This window comes from Cyanistes caeruleus, chromosome 8 (genome assembly GCF_971803275.1).
Source record: "Cyanistes caeruleus chromosome 8, bCyaCae1.hap1.1, whole genome shotgun sequence".
Taxonomy (NCBI): domain Eukaryota; kingdom Metazoa; phylum Chordata; class Aves; order Passeriformes; family Paridae; genus Cyanistes; species Cyanistes caeruleus.
In genome coordinates, this window is record NC_141708.1 from 2,503,836 (window position 1) to 2,517,508 (window position 13,673).

Here is a 13,673-nt window from a genome sequence, read left to right on the forward strand (position 1 = left end):
GAATTTTTATATATATAATATACATAAAAATATATATTTCTATATATTTATCTCACTAGTGAAGGTCAAAATAATACTATACTAAATTTGAACTAAACTTTTATTTGCAAACATTGCCTGTAATCCAGTTATTCACATGCATTTCTCCATTTCCCCTCTTCCCCCATGGCTACAACTTTATCTCATCCAGAGTATGTGAATCCACTGTTTAATCCAGAGTATTTTAATCTGGAAGCAAAGCACTGCAGGAAGAGGAGTTTTAGGAAAAGCCTCCTAAAGGACTGGTCTAAAGGAAGAATTAGAGCTTGATTTCCCAGCTATTTTTATTCTTTTTCCCATTGTTTCACACTACCAGATACATTCCATGCAGGAAACAAATGAAACTGTGGATACATTTAAAATTTAGTTCCCTTGATTTGGCACAGAAACTGCTCAAGGAGGTGCTTTCAGAAACAACACAAAATTGCACTTTCAGAGTTATTTCTATGGAGGGGACGCCACAGCTTTAAAAGACAGAATTTGTTTTTAAATTTCATCTGGTTTTCTTCAATAAAACTTTATAAGAATGGAAATAAATGGAGCAGATGGACAAAACAAGATATTTTACAATACAGCTTTCTGGGTTTGGAAACCATGTTAACTCCAACAGGAAAAATGAAAAGCATGGAAATCAATTGAGAAGCATTTCCAAAGGAACTGGTGCAATGGGAATGGAAGACTGAAGGAATTAGGGATGAACAACCCTCCTTAGGATATCTGAAGATATTCATCAACACCAAAAAGACTGGGAAATGGTTTTGTTTTTAACTTTAAATACTACTCAGATATTCTACAAGGCTTTGAGAGGAGTCAGGAAGAACCAAAGATCATCAGCACATCCCATTTCTGCTTCCTCAGGACTTCATGTTCAGCAGGGGATAAAGACAAAACTATTTTTAAGGATAAAAATTCCAAGCCTCTGTCCTAACTGTGAACCATCGTGCTTTGTATTGCTCCAAATTTTCCATGAGGAACTGTCTGGGGGAAGGATCCCTTTGTGATTGAAGGAAAGAAACAATGCAAAGAAAGGTTCTCTTTGTACCTTTGCTCTTTCATCTGTATGGCCAGAATTTCACAGTGCCAAATAAAAACCAAGGTGAAATCCCCACCCAAGTGAACACTGAGAGGTCACCTGGCAAGAATGTGAAGGGAACACAATTCCAGACTGGTTTGGGTGGGAATGGACCTCAAATCCCACCCATTCCCACCCCTGCCATGGGCAAGGACATCTCCCACTGTCCCAGCTGCTCCAGCCCCAAAGTCCAGCCTGGCCTTGGGCACTGCCAGGGATCCAGGGGCAGCCCCAGCTGCTCTGGGAATTCCATCCCAGCTCCTCCTCACCCTCCCAGGGAACAATTCCTGCCCAAAATCCCATCCAGCCCTGCCCTCTGGCACTGGGAGCCATTCCCTGGGTCCTGTCCCTCCATCCCTTTTCCCCAGTCCCTCTCCAGCTCTCCTGGAGCCCCTTCAGGCCCTGCAAGGGGCTCTGAGCTCTCCCTGGAGCTTCTCCTCTCCAGCTGAGCCCCCCCAGCTCTCCCAGCCTGGCTGCAGGGGGCTCCAGCCCTGGAGCAGCTCCGTGGCCTCCTGTGGATGCTGTCCCTGAGCTCATGTCCCTCCTGTGTCCCAAGGAACACTCCCTGCAGGACTGAGCATGCTGGAACTTTACACATTACACAGCAATGCCACTTGAGGCATTAACAATGTCCAGACACAAACCCTCCCAATCCTGTTCCAACCTCTCAGGTATCCCAGAGCTCTCCTGTTCACAGGTAACACACGCTGGGAGACACCAACACCTCCAGCACAGCCTCCAAGAGCTGCTTCCACTCAGAGCTGAGGAAGAAAAACCACTTTCAAAATTAATAAAGAAAGAAATAAATCCAAAGGGCTTCAGATGTTCCTCATCAGCTCTCAAAGGGCTCCTTATTTCAAAGAGCAGGTGCTTCCCAAGCATTCCAAACCAGCAGGAAGAACCCAAAGATGGCTCAATCTCCTGACTCCTATTTATTCAGAAAGGATTTTATTAGGAAGTTAAGGAGACTTCAGAAGCCAAGATTAAAGTTATGGTGCATTTTTATAAGGAGAGCAGGAGCTGTGGTTCAGGATTTTATATAAGGAAACGTTGACAACTTTACAGCCATGGTAGCTCCCAGTAAATGCAGAAGAGATTTCTCCAGGCAACTGGTAAATATAATGTTTTTCCCTTATACTTTCATCTCAGTACACATAAAAGCATTTGACACACTTAATAAAATGTCACCAGCATAAAACACTACACAAAGGAATGCTAAATAATGACAGAACTGCAATTATTGAGGAAAAAAAATGAGCATTAGGAACACTTTCAGCCTCTCTCTACATTACTGGGGTGGTGGAATTTGGATTTAAAAGCTTTTTTAATTCTTCCTTGTAAGACCAATGAAATCATTTCTGGACATACAACTGCGTACAACACCACCTAATTTGAGGTCATATGCAAAACATGCAATTCATCCTCCAAAGAATAAACTGGAATATTTTAAGATATGGATAGAATTTTACTGCACCTGCAGTTGGCTCCAAAATCCAGGTTCTCAGACTGACGCCACCCTTAATTTTTGGTGGACTCCAAGAGCCCTAAACCAGGCTGCTAAAACGCTCCTCCAGAGCCAATTTTTCAATAATTCTTTGCATCAGAGAAGGAGGAGAAGCCAGGGCAGGCTGGCTGCAGCCTCGTGGTTGCTGTTTCCAAGCAACCCCGTTGTGCCGGAGCAGAGCCGGAGCCGCGGGCTCGGGGAAGCTCCGGAGCGTTTCCCTCTGTACTCACTTGTTCTGCATCATGTTCATGATCACCCAGTCGGAGGGATAGACGTTCTTCCCGATGAGGTTCTTGAACATGATGAATGTTTCCATCAGGAAATCCTAAAAGAAGAGATGGTGTTTGGAGAAAAGGGAGCAGAAAACTCCAAGGGATGGCAGCAGTTATTAATGACTGCGCTCCCAAGGGGTCTTTGTGTTCTGCTTCTTCAAAAAGCTGTTTTTCATAAAAAACACACCTCAATCCTACTCAAGCATATTTAAACATGATGTCCATAAATCCTACAATAATTCCATTTCAGAAATGACAACAACAATAATCCTACACCAAAGCAACCCATGGGATTCATCAAGGCCAAGCACTGGTTCACCAGTTATCCAAAAGGAGATTCTGCTGGAAAAAACATCATTTTTTCCATACTATGGACAAAATCTCCCAGTTCCTTCAAGTACTGTGACACACCTGTCATGACACACCCATGGGAAGTTGATAAAAGCACACTGGCTCATGGAAACAGCTAAAAAAACAAAGTTAAATATTTATTTAACCCTTATGATTGCATTAAAAAAACTCCCTGGAGTCAGGTGATGAATAATCCCTCCCTTCATGGATATTCTCCAAAAATGGAGATTATTTATGTATTAGAATAAAAACACATTCCAGCTCAAATCATCACCCCCACCTGGGGCAGAGGACAAAAATGGTTTGGACACCCTAAAATTGAGAGGGGGCCCTCCCTAAAGGGAGCAGCAGGAATTGCTTCTGCAAGTGAAAACCAGCCCAAGAACAAGTTAATTTATCAGCATAAAGCAATTTATTTCCACTCAGCTATAAACAAACAATTCTTTGGACCAGAAACTTTGTGTACTTTACAATGTAAATCATCTTCTACAATTTGGGAATCTGTAATTGCTATCTAACAATTTCTGTAATATCAAATGCTGCGAGAAAGATAAAGGGGAAAAGAGAACTTCATGCAGAAAGTCCTTGATCCACTTCACACAGAGATAAAAATGGACTTTTATTCCAAGGTTAGAATATCTTCCCTTTGATACAGTTTCTCAGTAATGGTATTTATCTGGTCTATCTTTAAAATGTCAAATGCCTACAAAAAAAAATCCCCAATATGTTCCATCGACTGGACTTTTAACTAAGACTGGTTTCCATGTAACCTTTTCAGTGAGAAAGCAATCTGAAGTCCCTGCTCCCATCAGTCTTCCTTCAGGTCTGGGAGCCAGGATCTTCAGCAGATTTATCTTTTAATCCACTGCTCTGCTCAAATGTTTTCCTGGCTCAGAAATTCCCCGTCTGTGGATGCAGGGAACTGCAGAGATCCTGAGGACAAGGACTGCAGATCAAGAATCCCAGAATCCCTGCCTGCTTTGGGTGGGAAGGACCTTAAAGCCCATCTTGTTCCACACCTTCCCCTGTCCCAGCTGCTCCAGCCCCAATGTCCAGCCTGGCCTTGGGCACTGCCAGGGATCCAGGGGCAGCCCCAGCTGCTCTGGCAATTCCATCCCAGCTCCTCCCCACCCTGCCAGGAACAATTCCTGCCCAAAATCCCATCCAGCCCTGCCCTCTGGCACTGGGAGTCATTCCCTGTGTCCTGGCCCTCCAGGCCCTGGTAAATATTCTCTCTCCAGGTTTCTTATTTCACAAAGCAACGTGAAACTTCCCCCTCTCTGGAGTCATTCCAGTCCCACCTGGACCCTGCCCTGGCAGGGGCTTGGACAGGGTTCCCTCCATTCCAAGCTACTCTGGGTTTACTTCCAGGGCACTGGGCACCACCATGTGCAGAATACTCCTGGTAAAATAGCTCCTCTGTTATTTTATCACACAACACCAGCAAGGATCACAGAATCCCAGAACTGTAAAGTGGCAGAAGAGCCTCAGGAGCATCAAATCCAAGCTCTGACCGTGCCCAGCGAGCCAGATCCCGATGCTCTGGCATTAACAGGATGGAGAGCAAGGCTGGAGCTGCTCCTGGTTCAGATGTCACCACTGTGTGCAGCCACACTCATCCCAGAGCCTTTCCTCCAGCTCAGGAAAATCTGCCTTCATTTAAGAGCTCAAATTGCAGATTTCCCTGCTCGTTTTCCCTGTGTTTTGGTGAAAGAATTCCATTGTTGATGATTTGGTTCCTTCCTGAGCCTGGGGGTTCTGACCTACTTTGCTGATTCAGCTCTGCATTTCCATCCCCTGATATTTACATTTTAATAACCCCACGCTCACCCAGTACTTTAAATAATGCTCTGTAACAACTGAGCTAATTATTGATCAAATAAAAGATTCCTGATGCTCACCTGGGGTTTTATGCATTCATAATATTGCTCTTTTTTTCCATTTTATGGTTCTCATAGAAAAGCAAATGGTTTGGATGAATTATCCTCATTTTATGAGGAAAACTCAGGGTTTTTGAGGGGCTGGGAAGAGAGGGAAGCCACCAGGACAAGAAAAAACTGCTGATTTTCAGTATAACTGGAAGCAGGACAAACATTTGTTAATATAAAAACCTGTACTAAAGGAGGAAGGGTTACAACTCCTGCTCTCTCTCCAACTCCAAATACAAATCCTATTTAATAGGAAATAGAATTCACTGCAGGTAAGACTCCTAAAAAATTCCCTTGCACTGATGGAAAGGAAACAGCCTGAGCTCATCCTGAGATTCTCCACATGGCAGAACAGGAAATTTTTGTCAACTAAACCACACAAGTCTCAAATCAAAATATTTTTTACCAAGTAAAAAGAAGGAAAAAAAATCAGTTAATCCCAGAAACAACCTCCCTGATCTCAGATAATGTTTCATCTCAGAATGACAGCAGAATCACAGATTTGGATTTTACAGAATCACAGCAGAGTTTGGGCAGGAAGGGATCTTAAAGCAAGAAATTCCTCTTTGAACAGACATTCCTTAATAAATCTAAACTCTCTGTTCTGCAGAGAGGTAAAAGACTGGTTTTATTGCACTCCACCTCATCTTTTCGCAGACTTTTGAGGCCAAATATGACCATTATAATAATCTAAACCTGCCACCTACATAACACAGACCATAAAGTTTCCTCCAGCACTTCCAGCCCTGAGCTTCCAACCCTGCTTGAGTGAGAGCAGAGGCTGAAGGAAGATTTAAAGGTCTCCAGTGGTGAAAAAGAAATCACAACTTAAGTTTTCCCTTTTTCTTGCCTTTTTTTTTTTTTTTTTAAGGAAAAGCTTTTCATTTCTGCCTGGCTGAATTTAGTCTCAGTTCTAAATCACTGCTCTGTGATTAAACTGAATCCTCTGCAATAGAAGTGCAGTTTTCACCTCCAGTTCTGGGTGTAAAAGCAAAGACTCCTGGATTTCAGTTCAGCTGGGTGAGTCCAGCAAGAGAGGTTCAAAAAACTGCTGGGTTAAAGAAGTGGAAAAACCATGGGAAAAAAGAAGAAAATTCAGTTTACTCACTGTAGTTTCCTTTACTCACAGGATTAACAATGCTCTGCCATAAAACCTCCACACCTTAATATTATTTAAATTATTTAATATTATTAATATTATTTATATTAATATTATTTAAAATCAGCTCTGAGCTTTAGAGATGCCAGAGCAGGTGCAAAAAGAGGCTTCAGCACCTGAAAACTGCAACAGAGCAACAAGCTCAAACTTTGCCCAGTGCATGAAAGAAGAATACAAATTCAAGACAAACTGGGAAGTCCAAACATAAGAATTACACAAAAGAAAGACCCTGACTTTTTCTTCTCTCTGCCATAACCATTCTTTTCAGCCCATTATCTGCATTAAGTCTGGGAATGTTCTGCTGCCAGTGCCCATCCATGTAAACGCTCCAGGATCCCAAAGGATCCATGCAGTGATCCTATCTCCAGCAATTTGCAGCTGAACTTTGCCTTCCCCCTCCAAAAACAGCAGCTCTGAGCTTTAGAGATGCCAGAGCAGGTGCAAAAAGAGGCTTCAGCACCTGAAAACTGCAACAGGGCAAAGAGCCCAAACCTCACCCAACACAGGCAGAAGGAAGAATAACACAAATTCAAGACAAACTGGCGACTCCAAACAAAAATGACACAAAAGGAAGGTCCTGGTGTTGTTCTGGCAGGGCTGGAAGGAGAAGGAGAAGCTGCAGAAGGATTGTGGACCTGGAGCATCCCCAGGGTGGCAGGGGATGGGGCATCATGGATTGCTGGAGCTCAGCCAGGGAGTTGGGTGTCCCCTCCCAGCCCTGCCTGCCCATATGGCAGCAGCACTTGCAGGTTATTACAGAGTGATCTCCTCAGCTATAAACTCCCTTCTATTATGCTTTAATTAACTCGGGTTGTTGCCTCAGCCAGGCTACCCAACGACTCTGAGAAGACAAATTTCAATTATTATTGCTTATTTAACAACTAAGGGCATCTTTAAGGTTAAAGTGTTTTGCATAAAAGAGAAAAGGGAAAGTGAGCAGATCTCTAAGTAAAAGCTACTTTGAGAAACAAAATCAGGACATCTGGAAGATTTAACACTGAAAGTTCCTTCCCTAAGAAAGCCTTTTTTATATTCTTTTTCTTCTTTCCTTACTAGATTTTTGTAATGTCTCATCACTACTATTTTTTTACTGCTTTCTTTTAATCCACTGTCTCATGTTTTAGAACACTGAACAGTTCCAGCTGTACCCCTGTGCATGCCACAGTGCCCAAAGAATTATTTGATATTAAACCTGGAATGCCAAACGCATTTTGTTCACAAGTGCATTTAATGACCAGTACCAGGAAACCAAACACAATCTTATGAAGAGATAAAACAAATGAAACTCACCACAACATCAGACCTCATCTTGCCAAAAGTCTTGATTAAATGGGCATAGTGATAATCCTCCATTTGCCTCAGGATGGCTGTCATGCAGGCCACGAAACTCCCCTGGCAAAAAGCAAAGGAAAGGAATCCATCACTTAGGATAATGCAACATAATACTGCCTATCACAACAGAATATTGCTAGAGAGAACCACAGAGTGAAATGGAGATAATTCTATCATTAAAATTCATTAATGGATATGCAAAATTCTGTTAAGGAAACAGAAAAAAACCCCTCATCTCGAAAAGTCTCCAATTTTCAATTTCATGGGTTTATCACTGAAGCTTTTGCGACATATTCTTCATCTAAAAATTGCTCAGACATTAAAGTCACTGCAAGGTAATAAACAGCACACCTAAAAATATCACACAATATCAGCATTTGCATTTGGAAAGTCAATATTCTGCTCAAGGAAGAAATCTTTTCAAAATGAGCATATTGAGCACTCCAGCTAAACCAACCCCAAGTTTTCATTTCACCATGTGGTATTTTCAGATACAGTGATGCTTAAAAAAACACCACCAAAATCCAGTAAATTCCATAAAACCAGAAGAGCAGCACCATCCAGATCTCTCTCAAACCACAGAAAGAGTAAAAAGCATCCAAAAGAAAGTTTAGTTTTTCCCTCTGGTGCTTGAAAGTGTTGTAGTAACAATCCAACCCATTCCCAAGGCTCCAGATGGAGTAAAATCCCATGAATGGGAGTTTCTTGTCCATCCTCCCTCTCTGCCTATCTGCTAAAAGCCTGGTAATGATGTCCACTTCTTTTCTGGTCTTTAGTGCAGGAGGAAAAACATTCAAAACTGGTAAAAAACCCAGCAGAATGACTTAGAGAAGAAGTGGTTCTTTCTATGGTTTGACAAAATTACAAATCCCCTGATCTGAGCTGTTTTCCAGGTGATTCTGTGCCACAGCCCAGGAGAACACTCAGGAATTTTCTTTCCATAAATGCACTGAGCCTTTATTGTTACTTTTAAGATCAGCATTAATTTCAAATTCCAGTCTTTATTTCCACATCAGTCTGAGCAATTGAGATAAACCCAAAATGACACTGGGTCACCTGTGTGTGCTCTGAGCCCTCTCACTTAGAGGTTAATCCCCAAATTCCACCTGAGCAGCACTCCTGAATTTGCTTCTCTCCTGCAATGGAGCTGAGATCTGAACTCCTCCAGGAGTGATTGTCCATGTGGGAATACTGGATTTTCCAGAAGATGCTGAGATAGCTGATGGGAGCTCTGTGGCACTTACAAGCTCCATGAATATGGAAGGAAAGACCAGGAGCTGCTGTTCTGGGACATCAGAAGAACTTTTGAACAACCCCTGACAAGAACAGAAGCTGGGGCTCTACAAAGTCAATGTTCCCTATTAAGAAATGGAAATAAGACAGGACCATCTCAGAAATCCAAACATTAATTGTCAAAACAGCTCTTAACGAGCTCCTGCCACAGCAAACCCTGGGCTCATGCCTACAAGGGAACATTCCACAGCCCATCCCTCCCATCTCCTCCACCCATGCCATCAGTCCCAGTGATGTGCCAGCACCAGGCACAATTACACACTGCTGAACTTGGCTGCCTCAGAGGAGGCTGCAGATGGAGCTGAGCCCATCCCAGCTCTGTGCATGGCTCAGGACTGCTCAGGAGAGCTGGGACAAACCTTGTTTTGCCCATAGTATCTTTTCACAGACACTTAAATACCCTCCAAGTCCATTTCCTGGCAAAGACATCAATATGGTTTTAGTTTTATTCACATTGATCCCAGGCTGGCACATCCAGCCCTTTGCAGGTGACCAACAGTTCTGCTTCCTTCCAGCAAACTCTGTTCTCAAACTGGCTGATAATTTAGGTCACATTTTAGTTTATTTACCTGTTTAGGGAGTAATTTAAGTTAATACACATGGCTGCAAGACTTATAAGATGGATTTCATATCTGAGGAACTTCTCAAGGCAAACTGATATGGAAAAAAAAAATAAATCATGGAATCCCAGAAGGGTTTAAGTTGGAACAGACTACAAATCCCACCCATCCCACCCCAGCCATGGCAGGGACACCTTCCCCTGTCCCAGCTGCTCCAGCCCCAATGTCCAGCCTGGCCTTGGGCACTGCCAGGGATCCAGGGGCAGCCCCAGCTGCTCTGGGCACCTGTGCCAGGGCCTGCCCACCCTGCCAGGAACAATTCCTGCCCAAAATCCCCTCTAAACCCACCCACTGTCAGTTTAAAGCCATTCCCTGTGTCCTGTCCCTCCATCCCTTGTCCCCAGTCCTTCTCCAGCTCTCCTGGAGCCCCTTTAGGCTCTGGAAGGGGCTCTGAGTTCTCCCTGGATCCTTCTCATCTCCAGGTGAGCCCCCCATAGGTTTGGATCAACTGCTAAACTTCCAAACACGTTTTCATATTCATTTTTCAATGAAGGAGCAGCCAAAAGTGTGGAAAAATTTGACTGCATCTACTGGTGATCCCTGTCCTGTCCTCCATCCCTGACAACCCCTGGGAGCAGCTCGTGGCTGCACAGGGAGAGCTGCTCTGACTGTCCCCAGCCAGCAGAAATGATGTGTCACTGAAGGGAGGGGTAATTACACAAGAACATCTTAATTAGCACAGTGGGAATCAGAAAGGAACAACAAGTTGAATGTCTGCTGGTGAAACTCTGAGTCCACGTGCAAGTGTGGAAATGCCAACAGGAGAGCTGGATAAAAACCTGGAATGGCTGCTGGAGTTAAAAATAAATACAGGAAAATAAACATGAAACAAATAGAAACCAAATATGAATAGGAGGGGATTCTGTAGTGCTGTAAGTTCTAGTTAAAAAGACAGAAACTTGTTAAATTTTGTCATTTCAGCTCAGGCTGAGCCCCCAAAGTGCTGCTGAGCAGACTGGGTGAGGGTCTTTAAGCAGTTATCAACACTTCTTCCTCTTTCTCTGCATAAAGTAACGATTAATGCTCATCTTGGTGTTTATCTTGGTAATAAAACCCCTTCCTTTGAAACAAAATTGTTCCTTGAAGCCAACACTGCATCACACACACACACATCCCTGCTCCAACATTTATCTGCAGATCCCCACCTGCAAACCACTGTTCAAGGCCCTGCTGGGAAGGAAAATCTATTTAATATTAGGAGGAAAGTACCAGTCATTGTTTTCTTTGTGAGGTATCACCTGCAGCCAGCATGCTCTAAATTACAATGCTGTAAAAGCTTTGTAATTATTTAAAGGCAATATTTGTATTCTAGGTGTTTTTAATATGCTCTACTAACTAGTTAGCAATAGTCAACAACATGATTAGGTTTTCATCTTGATTTTTAATCTTTAGTTGTATTTGGAGATCGTTGTCATCATCTACAGACCAGCACTGGAAGAAATACATAGAAAAAAAGGTACCTAATTCTCTAAAAAAATCAATTTCAATTTGAACCACAGAAATAATTGCAAAGCTGTGTTTACCCAGCCAGTCCTGCAAGGGGTTTCCATTGTCCTGGGTATTTATCAGCTATTTATTCACTGAAACAGTGGCAGGGTTTACCCTGGAAGTCTCTCCCTATAGCAAAGCTCAGAAATGAGATGGTGACACAGGAGGGAGATAATGAAATATCCACTAGAGAAGCATTTTGCCAGCAGGTTGCTCCAATTCCTGGCTCTCCTGGATTGTTTCTTTCCAAACCAGGGTCACGGAGGCTCACCCTGGGTCCTGGGCCAGGGGCTTGGAAAGTGCCCGGTGGGAAAGGCCCTGGGGATGCTGAGGGGTTGGGATGAGCCCAGATGTGCCCAGATGTGCCCAGATGTGCCAGAGGCCACTGACACCTGGACTGGACCAGGAATTGTGTGACCACAGGCAGCAGGAATTGTCCCCTGGGCTGGCACTGCTGAGGGACCTCAAATCCTGAGGTCAGTTGGAAGGGGCTGGAGTGTGTCCAGACCAGGGAATGGAGCTGGGAAAGGGCTGGAGAATTCCTGAGGGAGCTGGGAAGGGGCTGGAGAATTCCTGAGGAGCTGGGAAGGGGCTGGAGAATTCCTGAGGAGCTGGGAAGGGGCTGGAGAATTCCTGAGGAGCTGGGAAGGGGCTCAGGCTGGAGCAAAGGAGGCTCAGGGGGAATTTCTGGCTCTGCACAAGTCCCTGGCAGGAGGGGACAGCCAGGGGGATTTGGGATCTACTGCCAGGGAACAGGGACAGGAGGAGAGGGAACAGCTCAGGATGGCCAGGGCAGGCTCAGGGGGGATATTTGGGAAAATTCCTTCATGGAAAGGTTTGTCCAGCCCTGGCACAGCTGCCCAGGGCAGTGCTGGAGTGCCCATCCCTGGAGGGATTTAAAATCCCTGTGGATGTGGCACTTGGGGACACAGGGCAGTGCTGGCCTTGGCAGTGCTGGGAACTCTGTGATCTCAGAGAGATCCAACCTTTTCCAACCCTGATGATTCCATGATTCCCTTCTACGACTGAAATACTCCCAAAGCAAAATCAAGGGATCCAGGATATCTGCAGATCTGTCCACAGGGGAGGCAGGTCCAGCTCCCAAGCAGGATGAACAGAAATTCAGCTCCATTAAAAGAAAACAAACCCAAACCCAACACCAAAGCATCTCTTTTTTCTTTGGAAAGGATGCCTGATTATTTAAAAGCATGTTTTATATTAAAAAAATAAATGTGCAATTCCAAACTGTGAAATTACTTCTGATTTCTGTAAAACTCAGTTCTGAAGGAAAACTTGAAGAGGCTCCAAAATCACTTATTTTCCTAAATCACCTTTAAAATAAAACACTTGGGTGTTCAAATGGCTCTTGAACAGATACAAGAAGGGAAATTTTAGTTTTAAATAATCCCCACAAATAACATTAACAGTGAGGAATTCCAGAATGAGAATTCCCAGCAGGAGAGATCACACATGCCAACACTTTTCTCCCTCAGGGATAAAAGATCCTGTTTTAAACAGGCTTGTCCATTTCCTCCCAGTGAAATATTTAAATTGAAATATTAATCTCTTTATTAATAGTAAGGAAATCTACAGAAATCAAACCTACACTCAGCTAAGTGATGTCTCATTAAAATGTCCCTGTTACCTCAGTCAGGAAGAGATGAAAAAATCTAATTTTCATTCATTTTTTTCCATTAAATTTTTCTTACATGGCCCTAAAAGACTACACTGCTAAATAAATAAATAGATGAATATATAATAAAATAACCCCAAATAAAATCACTTGAATTAATTCACTACATTTTGGCTTTCAGAACATTTCCATAGAATTTACTTTGTTGAAAAGGATTTAAGTCCCTCACAATTCCCAGAGAGTTTGTAAAGATTAAAAAATTAAGTTTTCTCTCTGCTTACAACTTGTATTCTCTCTATATTAGCAACAAATAAAGAACTAAAAAATCAACTGTTATCAATTCTAGAAGCCACTCATTAAACTGTCACCACTTAAGGACTCACAAGATAAAAATCCAACTTTAAAATGTCCCAAATTTCATCTTTTTTTTTTTTGCCACGTGAAAATTTAAAATCCAATTTGTCTGCGGATGAGTTTGCTCCCTTCAATAATATATTTTATGTCATTTATAGTATAAAGGTATTACAAAACCTAGCATGAATAAGGCTCTTTTTTTAAATATATTTGATATTATAAAATAAAGATATGGATGGAAGTTTCAGCTTCCAGGGCATCCTGAAGGGAGTTTGATTCCTGAAGCTTTTCCCAGCATCATCACACCAGGAAGGGCAGGACAAAGACCCAAAACCAAGCAGAACTCCCCCACTAAGGCACAAAAATTTCACTCCATCTATAGAAATCCATGTATGTATTTCTCACAGTATTAAAAAACCAAACATTTCTTTTCTCATAATAGAAAATCCCACAGTAAATTCAGCAGCACCTTCAGAGACAAAATCATTTCGTGGCTACAGCAGCAGGATAAAAACAAGTGCAAAACGTCCTCATTTATCACATTTTTTACTGAATACACAGAATATTCCATTTCCTCAGGCCAATCCCTGCCTCTTGAACACGAGAATAAAACATGTGAGCCTTTTTC

The 13,673-nt window shown here is 42.8% G+C and overlaps 1 protein-coding gene across 2 annotated transcripts in view; it reads right to left on the reverse strand.

Annotated features, from left to right (window-relative positions):
• The window catches only part of DOCK1 (dedicator of cytokinesis 1), a 264,360-nt gene that overhangs the window by 110,017 nt on the left and 140,670 nt on the right, over positions 1–13,673 (reverse strand). For both annotated transcript variants that reach the window (XM_086900707.1, XM_086900708.1), the window contains exons 28-29: positions 7,616–7,717; positions 2,846–2,940 (exon numbers count right to left, since the gene is read on the reverse strand). In XM_086900707.1, the coding sequence (XP_086756833.1) occupies positions 2,846–2,940; positions 7,616–7,717 (197 nt within the window). The remainder of the gene's footprint in view (positions 1–2,845; positions 2,941–7,615; positions 7,718–13,673) is intronic.